At 55.6% G+C, this 16436-nt stretch overlaps 2 protein-coding genes across 6 annotated transcripts; both read right to left on the bottom strand.

The window, feature by feature from the left end:
- Positions 1 to 653: 653 nt before the first annotated feature.
- RAB1B (RAB1B, member RAS oncogene family) lies at positions 654 to 9515 on the bottom strand. Of its 3 annotated transcripts, none has more exons than XM_044682369.1 (6): positions 9442 to 9515; positions 3547 to 3619; positions 3126 to 3221; positions 2928 to 3023; positions 2143 to 2274; positions 654 to 2068 (listed from the first exon to the last, which is right to left on the bottom strand). In XM_044682369.1, exons 1-6 carry the CDS (start codon positions 9453 to 9455, stop codon positions 1874 to 1876), a joined length of 606 nt encoding a protein of 201 aa, XP_044538304.1. In that variant the 5' UTR covers positions 9456 to 9515; the 3' UTR covers positions 654 to 1873. The 3 variants fall into 3 exon arrangements, with proteins under 3 accessions (XP_044538304.1, XP_044538305.1, XP_044538306.1); XM_044682370.1 differs by having other exon boundaries at positions 2167 to 2274; XM_044682371.1 differs by lacking the exons at positions 2143 to 2274; positions 2928 to 3023.
- Positions 9516 to 10100: 585 nt separating this feature from the next.
- Positions 10101 to 15705, bottom strand: KLC2 (kinesin light chain 2). 3 transcript variants are annotated; one of them, XM_044680137.1, is made up of 15 exons: positions 15456 to 15705; positions 15128 to 15358; positions 14836 to 14905; positions 14349 to 14571; positions 13902 to 13989; positions 13654 to 13755; positions 13334 to 13507; positions 13109 to 13238; positions 12993 to 13042; positions 12817 to 12884; positions 12615 to 12723; positions 12365 to 12523; positions 12146 to 12270; positions 11885 to 11942; positions 10101 to 11361 (listed from the first exon to the last, which is right to left on the bottom strand). In XM_044680137.1, the coding sequence occupies exons 1-15, from the start codon at positions 15687 to 15689 to the stop codon at positions 11278 to 11280; spliced, it is 1905 nt and encodes a 634-aa protein (XP_044536072.1). In that variant the 5' UTR covers positions 15690 to 15705; the 3' UTR covers positions 10101 to 11277. The 3 variants fall into 3 exon arrangements, with proteins under 3 accessions (XP_044536072.1, XP_044536073.1, XP_044536074.1); XM_044680138.1 differs by having other exon boundaries at positions 13139 to 13238; XM_044680139.1 differs by lacking the exon at positions 15128 to 15358 and having other exon boundaries at positions 13139 to 13238.
- Positions 15706 to 16436: the final 731 nt, after the last annotated feature.

The following is a 16436-nucleotide window of genomic DNA, read 5'->3' as shown; positions in this document are numbered from 1 at the left end:
GCCGGGGCGGGGCTCCACCACAAAGGGGCAGGCTCAGCCTCCAGCGGGCGGGGCCGCGGAAGGAGCAGGCAGCAGCAGGAGAAGGGGGCTCGGCAGGGCTCCGAAGGCGAGGAATGGTCTTCCGGGCGGGGGGCACGGCCCACGGCAGTCCCAGGCAGCCGGGCCCGGCGCCTGCCCCCGCCCGTAGTCCCAGAGGACAACTTTCACCCCTCCCCGCCCCCCGGCGCCCCACATCCTGCTGCCAGAACCGAGCACAAAGGACTCCCCGAGCTCCCGCAGTTCCCCGCTCCCCCTCCCCCCACTGGGCCGACAATGCGATCACACGCACCCACGCAGATTGGCACCGAGGGTGGGGCCTGGGTGGGAGGGACAATGCTCTGGAGTGGGGCTGAGCTGCCCCGCTAATGGAGTCTCCGCGCATTCAGCTCCAGGGGTGTGTGCCCGGGCGTCTTTGCCACCTGATGGGCAAGGGAAGGGCGGGGGCGGGGACAGGTGGGCAGCTGGGAGGCCTCCCAGGACCTCCCTGGGACACCTCGGGCCACAGAAGGCCAATGAAGCAAGCCAGGGTGCGGGGGGGCCCCTCCGGATGCCCTCCCCCCAACTTGGGATCCCCCCGGGGCGCAGCCCACAAACCACACTGGCCAGCTGCCAACTTCCTTGCAAAACCCCTCGGGGGCTCTCCCGAGGCCACTGGAGATTTATTGAGGCTTATTTTTGTCCCTGTTCCTCCCCCCAAGTGGCTTCTCCTAGCGAAAGGCTGGACAAGATGTGACTGAAAAGGAAGGGGGGCACACACGGGGAGGGGGGCTGCCCGCCCGGGTCCCCACCCTGCAGCTTCAATACAAGCAAGAGCACGCGCGTGCGCGCCTATGTGGCACTGACCAGGGGACCACTGGACAAGGGGGGTGGCCGATGGCTAGACTAGACTGAAGGAGCCCCTGGGGGAGGGGCCACCCCCCTCCACCCCGGAGAAGCACTCAAGCAGGCTGGGGAATGGGCCACGACAAAGGAGAACGGGAGGGGGCCAAGGCAAGAGAGAAGGGGGGCTGTCCCGGCCCAAGGCAAGTGCCAAGGGTGGCCGGCCCTGCTGCCGCCATGGGGGGGAACGAGTCTTGTTTGGTCACGGGGAGCCGGGCTCCTGAGCTGCCCCTATCCGGGCCTCCTTCCACCTCCACAGCCTCCTGGGGCAGAGAAGGGGGAAGGTGCCAAAGCAGCCAGGGGCAGAGGGAGCTGCCCGCGGCCACCCACCCACTCAGGTTTGGTGCAAGCCTCCAGGAGCCCCCTCCCCAAGGCATTCTGGACGGATGGAGCTCAAAGCTCAGGCCAGGAGGGGTTGGCAGAGGTGTGTGGGGGGGTGCGGGCAGGGAGAAGGCGAAGCTGGCAGACGATGGGGCTGCTCCCTCCTGAGGCTGGCCCATCCTCCCTAGGCCCCTGGTCCCCCACAGTCTGGGCCTTGGGTCCGGATCTCTGACAACGAGACACGGAAGGCTCCCTGCTCCTGGGGTGCAGGGGCTGGGAATTGGAGGCTGGCTCCCCAGGACTCACTGCAGCTCTGAGGGGAGGCTGGGAACAAGGCAGAATCCTCTTCCCCGCAGGGAAAGGACAGGGGCTGGGACAGGTGCCCCTGCCGGCAGCACAGATCTACCAAGAGCTTTGGGAAGGGGTTTGGGGGGTTGGGAGTGGGTGAGAATTCACTCCCCACAAGCCACAGAATCAAATGCCCCATGGTGGTGATGGTGGTGGTGGTGGTGGTGGTGGCTGCAGCGGTGGTGGCAGGCGCAGCAGCTGTGGGCAGAAGGGCCTGGCCAGGGCCTCATTCTGCCTCAGGGGCATCATCTGAGAAGAGGAGGCCCCAGGGCGGCCCAGCTGCCACCTAGCAGCAGCCTCCACTGGCCGGTTTCACTGGGCTGCTGTCGATCTTGAGGTTGGGCCTCTCGCCCCCTGAGGCGGCCCCAGGCCCCATCCGCTTCTTGATTTCCGCTGCCATGGTCATGAAGGCCTGCTCCACATTCGTGGCATTCTTCGCGCTCGTCTCCAGAAAGGGGATGCCCAGAGAGTCGGCAAACTCCTGAGGGGAAGTGCAGGTCAGAGGCACTGGAGGGGCCCCTCAAGCAGCCCTCCCCCTCAGCTCTGAGCCCTCACCTTGGCAGTGGGGTTGTCCACTACCTTCTTGGTGGTGAGGTCGCTTTTGTTGCCCACCAGCAACTTATTGACGTTCTCACTGGCATATCTGTTGATCTCTTCCAGCCACTGTTTGACGTTAGCATAGGATTCCTAGAGGAGGTGCGGGCGTTAGAGGCTTCTTCTTGCCCTCCCTCCAGCCCCTGCCTCCTGCCTCCGGGGGCCCAAATGGAGTCAAACAGAGAGACGAGTCGTGGGATGCTTAGAACTGCCACCTCCTTCTCTCCCTCCTCCAGACCCCACTTGGAGAGAGACTGAGAATGTGTGGTGAAAGGCCCAATGCCCTGGGCACAGGAGCAGGCTAACTACGCAGCAGCACCCTTCAGCGACATCCTCGTGGGTAGCCGAGGTCCTTTAGGGTCCAGAGAGAAAAGGGACCTGGGAGCTGAGATTTTCCTGCAGCCCTTTCTAACCTCTGGAGCTCCTTAGGAGAGACAGACCACACGGCCACAAGCAGGGCAAAAGATGACCTGGATGTAAAATGGGGGAGTGTGGCCAAAGGACTTGGAGCCACAAGGAAACTAGGCCCTGTTTGTACCCAAGCCCCACCAAGAGAAAGTCACTTGCCCAGAAGATAATCCTGGCACCTACTACCAAGTAAGAGGGAAGAGATGTGTGGGGGTGACTGTATAATGCCCAGAGCCCCTGGCACAGAAAGGCCAGCCTTTAGGAGAAGGCCCAGTTCCACAGCTGAGCAACAAGACAGGAAAAAAAGGGCCCGTGGCTCACTGAGGCCTTGGAGTTACCTGGTCAGTGACGTCGTATACCACGATGATGCCATGGGCCCCTCGGTAATAGCTGGATGTGATGGTTCGGAAGCGCTCCTGACCTGCTGTGTCCCACTAGGCCAAGAAACAAAAGACAGGGATGGTCAGAGAGACCCCCAGACAGTTCCTGACCCACGACGGGCACGCACGGCTGGGCACGCACGGCTGGGCACTCACAATCTGAAGCTTGATGGTTTTGCCATCCAGCTCAATGGTACGGATCTTGAAGTCCACCCCAATGGTGCTGATGTAGCTCTCGGTATAAGTGTCATCCTGGGAATGTCAAAGGGTGAGGAAATCTCAGAGGCCTTCCTGATACTACCTGCCCCCCAGAAGCCAGGTGTCCTGCCCCAAGCACCCTTGCTGGCCTCCTAGCTCCCAAACACTGGCCTGTTCCTCTATGGGATACCAGTCTCCTGGCTCCTCAAGAGCCAATATTTGGAACTTAAGTTCTGGAGCTCCCCTCTCCACCCCCCCAAATGAGACTGCTCATTTCCTCTGGTCCTTCCTGTAGGGGAACATCTCCTCTCACCCCCCCCCCCCCACTCAGGCACTCTGTACTGAGGCTGCTAAGACCCAAGATGGGTAGAAGACTCACAGCAAACCGTAGGAGCAGGCAGGATTTCCCAACGCCTGAATCACCAATCAAGAGGAGCTTAAACAGGTAATCACTGCACCAAGAGGAAGAGGAAGAGGAAGAGGAAGGAGTGAGACCCAAGGAGAGGCCTAGTACCCCCCCACTCCCATCTCCTTTGGCCCCTGGGAGCCCCAAAGCAAAAACCCAAGACAGGCCCTGAAAAGACTAGCCATTTGGCGAGCTCCAGAGTGGACTCTTTCTGAGAAACATGGAAAATTGTGGGAGCTAGAGATGGGACTGGGCAGTGTTAGAAAGCTAAGGCTCAGGAGCAAGCCAAGTAGCTCAGTGGATAAAGAGCCAGGCCTAAAGACAGGAGGTCCTGGTTCAAATTCTGTCTCAGACACTTCCTCGATGTGTGACCCTGGGCAAGTCACCGAACCCCTACTGTCTAGACCTTAGTGCTCTTCTGCCTTGGAACCGATCCACAGTATTGACTCTTAAGGGTTTTTAAAAAAAAAGAAAGAAAAGAAGCTAAGGACCTAGTAAAGGCGGAAATAAAACTCAAGAACTCTAAGAGGGACCAGGGCTCTCTCTTGGGGTAAGGGGAGAAGATGCTAATGGAAATGATGGAGGATCATGAGAGGAAGCAGAAGATCCCAGGCACAAAGACGTTCAAGGTTTGTCTCCAAAAAGGCTTTTGTCACTAGCCTCTGATGCCATCATCACAAGCATTTTTGCCCCCATTTCTCAGATAAGGAAGCTGAGGTTCAAGGTCGTTCGTCAGCATTCAAACCCAGGTCTTCCTGACTCAATGCAACACTTTCTACTTACTCTACTAGGAAACTTGTCTTATCCCCTTGGCCAGAATGTGGAATTGCTAACCCAGTACTTTGAGGTTCAAATGAGCTCTATAAAAACACTGGCTGCTATTAGGAGAGGGGATGCTTCAACCTCCCCATTTCCAGCATGCTAGGAGACCACCTCAGAAAAGAACACAGCAGGATGGACAGAAAAGTGAACATGACAACTGCTGGAAGGACTATGGGAAAGCAGGCACATGGATGCCCTGTTATTAGAGCCACGAACTATGTAGCCATAAGCAATTTGGGAGTGAGTTGGGTCCAGCAAGCTGCCTAAACAGGTCTGTATGGAAGGACTGATTGGGGAGAAAGAGGACAATGGGGAAGAAGGGTAATGAAAGGGTCAGATTCATTTTGAAAATACTTTTTCCTGGGGGGCAGCTGGGTGGTTCAGTGGATTGAGTCAGGCCCAGAGATGGGAGGTCCTGGGCTCTAATCTGGCTTCAGACATTTCCTAGCCGTGTGACCCTGGGCAAGTCATTTAACCCCCATTGCCTAGCCATTACCACTCTTTTGCTTTGGAACCAATACATAGTATTGATTCCAAGATGGAAGGTGAGGGTTAAAAATACTTTTTACTTAAAAAATAAAAGGATAAACTAAAAAAAAAGGTTGAACAGGAAGAAATTGGTCTGCTCCACTAAGGCAGGTCCATCCCCATGCCAGCGAACCAAGGAGAGGCTATAAATCCCTTTGGCTTTCGTCTACAGATTTTTAAAAATAATTAAAGGAAATTCTCATTATTATTTAAAGATTAGGAAAAACAAAGATGTAATTCTTTTTCTTCCCAGAACCCTTAAAATCTTAGTTAATAGAAGGCTAAGATATTCCAGGGGAAAGGAGAATGTCTCTGAGGGTCAAAAAGATAGAAGACAGGTCATAGTCAGCATGTGGGCATCCCAGGATTCCTGTGTTCTTGGAGCATTAGAAGGCAATGGGAAAGCAGCTAAAAATGGGGCTAAAAGTGAAGGGGGGGGAAAGAACCCAGGCCTCCTTGACTGGAAGCCAGGCTCACCTCACTTTCCTGACCTAACATTCGTTCTATATATTTGTTTTCCCTTTTACAGACAAACTCCAAGAGAGGGCAGGCTACATACTTACCTCACTTCTCCTCCCACTTGATAATTCTTAACCCCCTGGGGTCTGGCTAGGGGCAGGGCACTGGCCTGACTTGGATGCCACCCATCTTTTCTTCCCTGTGAAATCCAAAGGCCTTTCCCCAACCCTCATCCCCCTTATCCTCTTTGGAGATTTTGGTCACTCCCCACCAACCCCCTCCCAGCTCCCATGCCTCTGCTGTTTTCTAGTCTTCCTCCTCCTAAGGATGATCTTTACCTCCTTAGGTAACCCATCAATCAGCCTTCTGCCCACTAAGTGTGGGAGTGCCCCAAGGTCTTCTCTTCCCTGCCCAGTACTTCTTATTCCATAGTCACCATCCTAGCTGAAAGCCCTCATATCCCCTCATACCTGGACTATAGCAACAGCCTTCTAATAGGTCTCTCCTCTGCCTCAAGCCTCTCCCCACTACAATCCATCCTCCATCCAGATACCAAAGTGATTTTCCTAACTCACAAGTCTGACCATATCCCTCCTCTGTTCAAAAGGTCCTACTATCTCCCTAGGATCAAAGGCAAACTCCTGTTGTTTGGCATTCAAAGCCTTTCCCACTTTGGCCCAACCTCCCTTTCCACCCTTTCTCACATGATTCCTGTTCACAAATTCTAGAGTTCTCTGATCCAGTCCAACTGGCCTTCTTTAGGCTGTTCCTATTCCTCCTCCTCGTGCTTTATCCTCCATCTCCACTCCTACTAGTGGCTGCCTCCAGGCCTGAAGTACACATTCTCCTCACCTCTTGCTCAAAGAATTCCCCCTAAACTGACCGTACTTGATTCTGTACATATTTGATATAGACCTCTACTTGTACATACTGTACACATTCCCCAGAGTGAATCTAAGCTCCTTCTCTTTTGGCACCTCAGGGCCTGACCCTTAATAATAATTGCTTTGGGTTAACTAACATGACAGCAAAAGAAAGTAATCAATGTTGGAGGGGATGTGGCAAAATTGGGACATTACTGCACTGCTGGTGGAGTTTGTGAATTGATCCAACCATTCTGGAAGGCAATTTGGAACTACGCCCAAAGGGTTTTAAAAGAACACATGCCCTTTGATCCAGCCAGACCTCCGCTGAGTTTGTACCCCAAAGAGATAATAAGGAAAAAGATTTGTACAAAAATATTTAGAGTCACGCTCTTTGTGGTGGCAAAAAAATTGGAAAATGAGGGAATGTCCTTCAATTGGGGAATGGCTGAACACATTGTGGTATCTGTTGGTGATGGAATACTATTGTGCTATAAGGAATAATGAACTGGAGGAATTCCATGTGAACTGGAATGACCTGCATGAATTGATGTAGAGTGAAAGGAGCAGAACCAGGAGAACCATGTATACAGAGACTGATATACTGTGGCACAATGGAATGTAATGGACTTCTCAACTAGCAGCAATGCAATGATCCAGGACAATTCTGAGGGACTTCAGGGAAAAAATGCTCTCCACATCCAGAGAAAGAACTGTGGGAGCAGAAAAGCAGAAGAAAAACATCTCCTTGACCACATGGGTCGATGGGGATATGATCGAGGATGTAAATTCTAAACAATCACTCTATTGCAAATATTAATAATATTGAAATAAGCCTTGATCAATGACACATGTAAAACCCAGTGGAACTGCTCATTAGCTATGGGAGGGGTTTGGGAGGAGGTGAAGGAAAGAACAAGAATTATGCAACCATGGAAAAATATTCTAAATTAACTAGTTAATTAATTAAAATAATAACTGCTTTGGAGCTTGCCTCCCCCAGGGTTCTACCAGCATCTCTGTGGTGTGGCCCAAGGACCCAATCCTGTACTCCAATTGTCCCAGGACAAACACCTGTTGGGCATCTCTCAGTTTCCAGAATGGACCAGCCTTTAAACCTCTTTTCTCCACCGTGCCCCATCCATATTGACAATGATTCTCACCCTCTCATCTGTTCTCATTCTGGCCTTCACCTGCCCACCTAGCTGCAAACTGATTAAATGCCAGGCTTATGCATGCCCCTCCCTAGCCTAAAGATGCCAGTAGATCTCTCTGCCTGGCATTCAAAGTCCTCTGGTTGGGCTCCCCCTGACCTCTCTCACTTTAACCCTTTCCCACATTCTCTGCTCCAGAGTCAGATAGGCCTATTTGTTGTTTTCGGTCCAAATGGGTTTCTGCCATGCCTGGAGGACATGCATTCCCCATCAAGGCTTCCATGGATTCTCAAGTCAAATCAACAAGCATTTCTCTAGCATCTCTTAGTTCTGAGCCTAGTGCTAAGGTCAGACTACAAGAGCCAACAACAACCACTACTACCACTACCACAAGCCACTTCCTCCTCTGAAGGGAAACAACTAGCAAACACTGAGGTACAGGCTAGACACAGAGGCTGGGGGAAGGCTTCCCACAGAAGGTGGAACTTAAAAGAAGAGAGTGGTGGAGGCATGAGGGATGCCTGAGAGAATGCTCAGGCCTTGTTGAGAGAAGAGCCTGGAAGCTGGTGTCTTTAGATTAAAAAGTACCTGTCGTGTGTGTGTGTGTGTGTGTGTGTGTGTGTGTGTGTGTGTGTGTGTGAGTGACAATGAGAAGGGGCTGGGTGAAAAAGGGCTTTGAAGGCCAATCAGAATTTTTATTGGATCTTGGAGGTAATAGGGAGCCATTGATGTTTACTGAATAGAGGGTGGACTGGACATGACTGGACCTGCATTTTGGGAAACTTGCTTTAGTGGCTGAATGGGGGATGGCCTGGTGTAGGAAAAGACTGCAGGCAGGGCCCCCAGCAGCCTTGGAAATAGTCCAGGTCTGAGGGGAAGAGGGTCTTAAGTGTCAGGGGAGAAAGGAGGGCATAGAAGAGACTAAAGATGAGAGACCACAGGACTTGGAAATGGGAGGCCAAATAGGGAAAGAACTGGGAGGGCAGTTTTGGGGTCCCTTCAGACCACAGCTCTAGTGCTACCTCCTACAGACTTTTCCATGAGGAGAGGATTCTCTCTCCTAAAATCATTCCAAATTTGCAAGGCATTCTTATGCACTTTCCCAGGAGGTAGGAAATCTGGAGGGAAGGGAATATTTCCTTTTTGTCTACTGTGTGCCCAAGGTCTAGCACCTACCCAGACACTGGCAGGCATTTAATAAATGCTTCCTTAAGTCAGTTCCTCACAGGCTTAACTTTACTTCTTTTTTTATTTTTAAAAAACCCTTATCAGTTCCAAGGCAGAAGAGCAGTAAGGGCTAGGCAATGGGGATTAAGTGACTTGCTCCAGGTCACCCTGCCAGGAAGCGTCTGAGGCCACCTTGGAACCCAGGACTCACACCTCCAGCGCTGGCACTCTGAGCATTACTAGGTTTAATCCTCATACTATTATCTAACTGTGATCTACTGCTATTATACATAATTTGGGGAGGTGGGAAGCAACAGCTGGACCTGAGGAAGGGGCACAAGAGAGTTCATAAGTCCTAAAAGCTGCGTCGTGTCTACACCGTGAGGAAGGAGCTAGGCTGCTCTGTCTACACGCAGGGGCTGATGGGCAGTGCATACTTGAGGGAGGGGGTTTATCTGTTACCATGTATACAGCCCCCCTCATGGAAATGTAAGGCGGGGGTCCTTCCATTCTGGGGATGCAGCAGCTCCCAGAGGGGGCCCCCAGAAACGACAAATCTGCACGTGTGTTGGAGGGACCTCAGACCTCCATCTAGAAAATTCCGCAGCCTTCATGCCCCCCCCCAAACGACAGGAGAGCTGGGGGGAAGGGAGGAAGAAAGGGGGGGGTCCTGGCCAGGCTCTCCCACCCCCGCAGGACCCGGATGTGTGTGTGTGTATGTGGGGGGGGTGTCACCAAGGGCAGGAACCCGGATGTCAGGGAGGACAGTGGGGGATCCCAGGTGAGGGCTCAATGAGGGGAGGGGGACAAGTCGCGGACACGGGATTCAAGGTCTCCCTGGTCTAGGGGCGGGGGCCCGGGCAAGGGTCACTCACTACTCGGGGTTCATGGCGGCGGCAGCGGCCCCGGTCGGTCGCTCCCTCCCGGTCTGCTTCGCTCCGCCTCCCGCTCCAAGATGGCGGTCGCTCCGCCCACGAGGCTCCGCCCCACGCGCAGGCGCAGGCGCAGACCCTTTCCTTGCATTGTCTCGCCGCGCTATCTCCTGGGACTTGTAGTTCTCTGCTGATCTCAGCCCGTCCCCTCGCAGCGCAGGCGCATAAACCCCACAGCGGAGAGCGGCTCTTGGTGTTGGCCGCCCTCTAACCGGCGGGGTTTGTAGTTCCCTCCTTCCCCCAACTGAAGGGGCTTTTCGAGTGCAGAGAGGCCCGCGTTGGGGTGGGCTCTGAAGTAGAGCAATGTGGGGCAATGATCATCCCGCCTAGGGCCTACCTCAGTGCAGCACCCATCCTACCCCCCCCCCCAGCTGTGTGCCCTTGAACAGGTCACCCAACTTCATCTGCAAAAGGGAGGGAAGGGCTTGAACCGTCTTTTAGGGCCGCTAGATTGACTCTTAGACCAGCGTGGGAGGTAAAATGGAATTCCTGGGCTTCGTCCATTCCTAGCTGTGGTCCCCAGTGGCTTGGGGGATACATCCATGAGACAGGAAGGATGCTGAGCTCAGTGGCTCCCTGCTTCCATTGAGACAGTAGACTCATTTGGATTCAAACTGTCTTTATTATTTCTACAGCAACATCTGAACAAAGCAAATGGGTCCCCCACCTCACCCTGGCCCCCTCCCAGCTAAGGGAGGGGAGTGCAGCCCCCTCCCTCCACCGAGGAGGAAAAGGAGGAGGAGGAGGAATTGGAAGCATCAGAAGCCATGGGTGTAGGAGGGGAAGGAATGGCTCAGCAGGTGGTACCTCGGAAGGGGAGGGGCAGTGGGGAAGGCAGGGAAGGAATAGGCAGTACCTGGAATATAGCTCCCAGGGAGCCTGTTTAAGGCCCAGGCACTGCCACTGGGGGAACCAAAATGGGAAAATGGAGAGCAGTGTCAGCCACAGTAGACAAAGAAGGGACTTGGGGCTGCAAACACTGATGGGGGCCAGGGGCCAGAGCCTCAGTCCCACACCCGAGTGGGGTGAGGGGTCCAGAAGGCAGCCTTCAATCATTTAGGAAGGGCACGGGCATATTTCTGTACGTATGTGTGTCCAAGACCTTGTCTGCAAGGGATTAAGGCCTGGGTGGCAACCCTGGAAGGGAAGAGGGAAAGGGCCAGAGGAGGTACCATGGACAGGGCAGAGCGGCTCATCACTGGCCAGGGGGTGCAAGGGGTAAGAAGGGGGTGGCCAATAACTTATTTCTCTATATACAGAAGCAGAGGCCTATGGAAGGGAGGAGGAAGATCCTTAGTGTTTTTGTTCTCCCTTCTGGGAGACCTCAGGGAGGGGTGGGAGGATCCTCTCAGTGCCAGGGGCTGGGACTGCTTTGGGAAGTTTTGCCAGGGCCCTGAGGAGGCTCTAGGGGAAGGGAAGAGGGAAATAAATACACAGGGGAAAATCCTGGCTCCTTTCTACACTCCTTCAACAACATGACACTTCTAGGCTGGGTGACTAACCGTGCTAGACTGGGGCGGGGGGAGTGAACCTTAAGCTGCTAAGCCTGAAATGATGGGGAGAGGTTACCCTGAGATCGAACAAAAAAAGATGGGGAAGGGGCCTGTGGGAAACAGCCTTCAGGGGAAGGGTGGCTGAAGTAGGCCAGAGGAAAGCTGATGCTCAGGTCTTCCCCTGCAGCCCCCCATCCTATGGGACGTGACAAGCAGCCGGGGAGGGCACAGCATATGGGGCAGGCCGAGGATGTCCCAGGTTAGGCCCCCTTCCCACCCCTCCCTCTTAGCCAATGAGTGAGCTCCGTCGGGAGAGGTCAAGAGAGCTGGAACTGAGCATGCGACTGTCGGACAAGTTGGTGTTGCTGGACTGTGGGCAAATATATAGAAGGTTAGAGGAAGGTCCACCTGCCTGCCACCACTAACCCTGCAGGGGGAAGTTTTCCAAGTGTGAACCAATGAAAAAGCTCCAAGGTTTTTTTGGTACTGAACACCCCAGCATAGGTGGCAGAGGGACTCTCTGAGGTCTTGGGGGATGTCCTGGGGCAGTGGTCAGGCCTTCAGTCTGAAGGGGCAGGATCTAACCCCAAAACCATTTATTGGGGAGGGTGGCCAGACACAGACTCCCTTTGTTAAGGCAGACTGGCACCATCTTTGCAGCCCCCTGAAGCTCTCTGCATTAGCCTGATTGTCAAGAGACTGGCTCTGGAGGCTCACAGCTCTGAAGGCCTAAGCTGAGTATGAAGCTACCATGTGCCCTCCAGAAGCTTATGTTCTACCTTGAAGCAATCTGCTGTATTCACAGTGACCCAGAATGGGAGGGAGAACTAATAGTCTGGGTGGTCCAGCAAGGCCTGGGGGGGGAAGAGTCTTATGGAAGTGAGTCTCCTTACCTGGTTGGCTTCCTCTGTGCCCTTGTTGAGGAAGTTGAGGGAACTGGCCCGTTTCATCCTGCAGAACAGGAAGAGAAATGGAGACTTAGTACAGTGGGCTCCAGGGCATGGGGGGAGGGGGGGAACTGGGACAGGGGCAACCTAGAGGATCTAAGGCTAGGAAGAGGCCTAGTCAAGATGAGAAGACCCAACTGGGGTCATATATGGCAAGAGGTGGAGCCTAGAAGGTATAAGGAGGGACAGGAGGGGCAGAGCTCTCACCGGGGGTTGGGAGGCTCTTGGGGGCCTCCCCCCTGAAGCTTCTTCACGAGCATCTCACTGCTTCGCCTCAGGGCATCTCGGAGTTTCCCAAAGGAGCCACTTCTCCGGAGAGAACCACTGCCATCCTGGGGGGCAGAGGAGCCACTCTAGCCTTGTACACTACTCTCTCCACCCTCTATACCCTCTGACTGTCAACCAGCTCTCCATGGCCCCACTCACCCCAGACCACTCAGCTGTGGGCCCTGAATCTTCTGGCTCCAGTTCAGTCCGAGATCCAGCCCCTCCGGTGCCCTCTCGGCTGCTCCGGCGATCACCTCGCCCACTGCTGCCATCTTTCAGCAGTTCCACCACCTTGGTCTGGCTTGCAGCATCCAGGCCCTAGTTTTGAGATTTGAGGGTGAAGCTGAGAAGTCCCCGAGCCCAAACCTGCCCCTTCATCCTATCCTGCCCTCCTCAGCCCTTCCCCAACCTGCTTTCGACTTCGACTGGCACAGTCCTCCAGGGTGTGAGCCGCCTCCATCTTCCCCTGCCGTCGGTAGAGTGCCCCTAGGCTCCGAAGTGTGGTGTTCACTGTGGGACTAGAGGATAGACCTGGCTTGACATTGAGGTCTTCACAATCTCTGGCCCTCCTCTTCCCTCTCCAGCCCTTTGAGAGTCAGCTTTTGGCTCACCTATCCACTTTACAAGCCTTATACCAACTGCCATATTCTCCATAAGGTGTGGTGTCTCGGCGCTTATCCTGGAAAGGTGGAGAAGAGTCAGGCCTTGGGGAGGGAATGGGCTAATGCCTTGCTCTGCCCCAGCCCCAAGTGAGAGAGTTGGGCCGAGGGTCTCTGCCTCTCCATACCTTGCTCTCTTCCCGTTCTTCAGCATGCATCCAGATGGGCTTGTTGTCTCCTGGGGGAGACAGAAAGAGGGACTGTCACAGGGTTCTAGCCCACCAAGGCCAGGCATCAGAAGGGCTGGATAGGCTGGGGGCAGGGGACCACTTGCCATTGACTGAGCCAAACTCCTTCTCATGGGCTCGGGTCAGGATCTCCTTATAGAGTGTTTCTGCATCTTGGTATTTCCCCTGCTTCAGATAGCAAGAGGCCTGAAGGGGAGGGGCAAGGAGGGAGGCAGTGAATGACTTGACCTGGTCCAACTGGCCTGGCCATCCCTCCCTCAGGTTCCCCAAGGAGCAGGCACCAAATTGTTCTTGGTCTTGGCCACATTGGGGTCATCTGGGCCCAGCCGAGCTTCATAGATCTCCAAAGCCCGCCGGTAGTAGTACTCCACCTCTTCTGCCTTGCCCTGGTTCTGACACAGCAGGGCCAGGTTATTCAACTGCTTGGCCACATCGGGGTGGAATTTGCCCAATACCTGGGAAAAGGTTGAGGCTTCTTTAACTCACATGCTCACCATCTTTTTTTCCAGGCCCCCCCACTCCTACCCCCAACCCGACCCAGCAGCCATCTGCCTTGCTGCCCTGCTCCTCCCAGAGCCCCAGAGGCCCAAGCGGGCTCTACCTTCTCTCGGATCTCCAGAGCTCGTTTACACAAGGGTTCTGCTTCCTTGTACTTGCCCCTTTTGCCATACAGAACTGCCAGGTTGTTCAAAGTAGCTGCCACCTGAGACCAGAGCAAAGGAAGGAAGAAGGCCACAAAAGGAGCTGGAGATGGCCCAGCTCTGTCTGGCAGGTGCTGGAGACCCACCTTCACTCCCACTCCCCCACCCCTAGGGCAACCAGGCCTGCTCCATGGAGGGCCTCACTCACAGCTGGATGGTCCTTCCCCAAGGTCTTCTCCCGGATAGCTAGGGCATCATTGAGCAAGTGGGCAGCTTCTTTGTATTTATTTTGATCTCTGAGGGGACAAAGAGATAGTGTGGGGAACAGGGGAAGGAATCCTGACCCAGTGTCTGAAGGCTGCTGCTAGAAGACTTACAAGGCTTTGGCCAAGTCACTTCCCTCCTTGGACTTCAGGGTCCCCTTCTGTAAAATGAGGGGTGGGCTAATTGGCCTCTGAGTCCCTTGGCAGCTCCAGAGACAGGATTCCTGCCCAAGGCGTGGAAGCCTACATGAGTGAGTTCTTTTTCTCAGAGGGAGTAAGGAGTCTCCTCCAGGCCTGAGGAGCTGGCACAGAACCATGGACAGTGGACTTGGTGGGGCACTGTTCCTCCACTTCCACCCCTGCCCCCCAGCAAGGCCCAGGCAGACCCTCACCGGTAAACAAGAGCCAAGATGTTCAGCATGGTGGCCACATCAGGGTGGTCGTGGCCTGAGGTTTTCTCCAAGTCCTCCAGGGCCTGCTTACAGAGGGGCACAGCCACCTCATAGCGCCCCTGGGAGGCATACTGAATCACCAAGTTGTGCAAGGTCCGGAGCCGGGCTGGTATCTCATAGCCTCCGTGTTGGGCAGCTACATCTCCTCCCCCAGGGCCCTGAGCTGGAGAAAGTCACAAGGTCAAAGGGGTGAGGAAGGCCTACACTGACCTGGAGCCTCAGTTATTATATCCATTAAATGGGGATGGGTAGGACTGCTTCGAGAAATAAGGAGCAGTGACCTTATCAGAGTCCTTAGGGCTCCTCAGAGAACATGATCACCCCTGGGCCCCAAGCCACCCTCTGGCTCAGGCCTCACCTAGCCTTAGAGGCATACAGAGGTCAAGCAGCCCCAAGTTAAGAGACCTTCTTCTCCCTACCGCCCCACCTGGGTTCTGTTCATCCTCATTGGGGAATAGGTCATCCAGGGAATCCTTGGAAACATCTCCCTTCTCTTCCTGAGGAAAGAAGGAAGGGCTGGAATCAGGAAACTGGGAGAAACAGGCAGGGGAAAAGAACTGGAGAGCGGATCTTCCAAAAGGAGGGGAGCCAGGGCAGCTCAGAGCCTGGGCTGCTCGCAAGCCAGTAAGTCTAGTTCTGGAAGGGGCTAGAGAGCAGGAGAAGTGGCTGAGGAACAGAGGGAAAGAGTGGAGAGGGCCCAGCTCCCAGTTCCTGCTCACACTTGGGGAAGGGTCCTCATCCAGCTTCCGGATTTGGCTCATGAAGAGTAGATGCTGCTTTTCCTCCTCCAGCTGCACCACGGCCTGCTCACTGCGCTGCAGCTTCTGCTGGGTCCCAGCCAGCTCCTCCCGCAGCCACTGGTTCTCCTGCACCAGGCGTCTCACCTGGGCCCTGAGTTTTTGTTTCTCGGACTCCACTGCCCCGAGGTGGCCCGAGAGTGCCAGGATCACCTAAGGCCCCTCGGCCAGGAGAGAAGGCTGAAGGGAGGCCACATGCTGACCTCGACCCCACCCCACCCCACCCCCACAGTGCCCCCAGGTCACCTACCTGAGCCTCCCCAAGTCCCAGCTCGATGGCCTCCAGGGATCGGCGTAGGAGCCCTGAGCGTTCCTGGGCTCCCGGCTCCGCCTCCTCCCTCCCGGCCACATTCTCCAGCAGGGAGGCCAGCAGGGCCCGGTGCTCGCCCCTCAGGGTCTCCAGCCCCTGGATGACGGCCTTGGTGCCCAGCACGATCTCATCCTGGCTCAGCTTCTCCTCCCGAGACATCACCAGAGTGGCCATGGCTGGAGGGCACGGATGTAAGGGGAGGCCCCTGCGGGAGACCCGGGCACTCAGCCTGGGCCAGCCTCAGCCCCGGGGACTTGCTGCCCACGGCCTCCAGGGGGCGTCCCGGGCTCCCTCCTAGACGCAATGCAGTCCGGCCGGACCCGTCCGGAGGGAGGGGAGGGCCCCTTTCCCCTAGCCCTCAGCCACCCGCCTCCAAACTACAGCGAGAAGGGACCCCAGAGAACCCCCAACAGGGGTGCGAGGGCTGCCCCAGCCCAGTTGGGCGCTAGGGATTCCGCTGCCCCTATGGCCCATTCCGGAGGAACGCGGGTTCTTCCTGGAGATAGCAGCACCTCCCGGCTCCCCAGACTGCATTAAACTTGTGGCAGTTCTGTGGAGCTTGTGGTGTAGACGCCTCCCCGGACCCCCTGGAAGAGGGGAGCGGTCCTCCCCTTGGGGCATCCCACGATGGAGGGTACCTCCCCCTCCTCCAGGCCCTGTGACAGTTGCTGCCAGTCCCCGGGGGCGCCCCGCGCCAGAGGTAGACTCCTCCGTCATGAATGGACGCCCCGAGGCGTTGGGATGAGCTTCCCGAAAGCAGCCCTATCCCCGGGATGCCGCCCCGCTCTCGCTTCGCTCACCTGCGCGCCCCGACCTAGTCCCGACCCCAGTCGCGGCTCCGGCTCCGGCTCCGGCCCCGGCCCCGGCCCCGGCCCCGGCCTTTTCGGCCTCAGCCTCCCAGCTTGCCCCGCGCAGCCTCCA

Source organism: Gracilinanus agilis, chromosome 6 (genome assembly GCF_016433145.1).
Source record: "Gracilinanus agilis isolate LMUSP501 chromosome 6, AgileGrace, whole genome shotgun sequence".
In the NCBI taxonomy this organism is placed as follows: domain Eukaryota; kingdom Metazoa; phylum Chordata; class Mammalia; order Didelphimorphia; family Didelphidae; genus Gracilinanus; species Gracilinanus agilis.
Note: the sequence above shows the minus strand (reverse complement) of the source record. Positions and strands in the feature narration are given on the sequence as shown.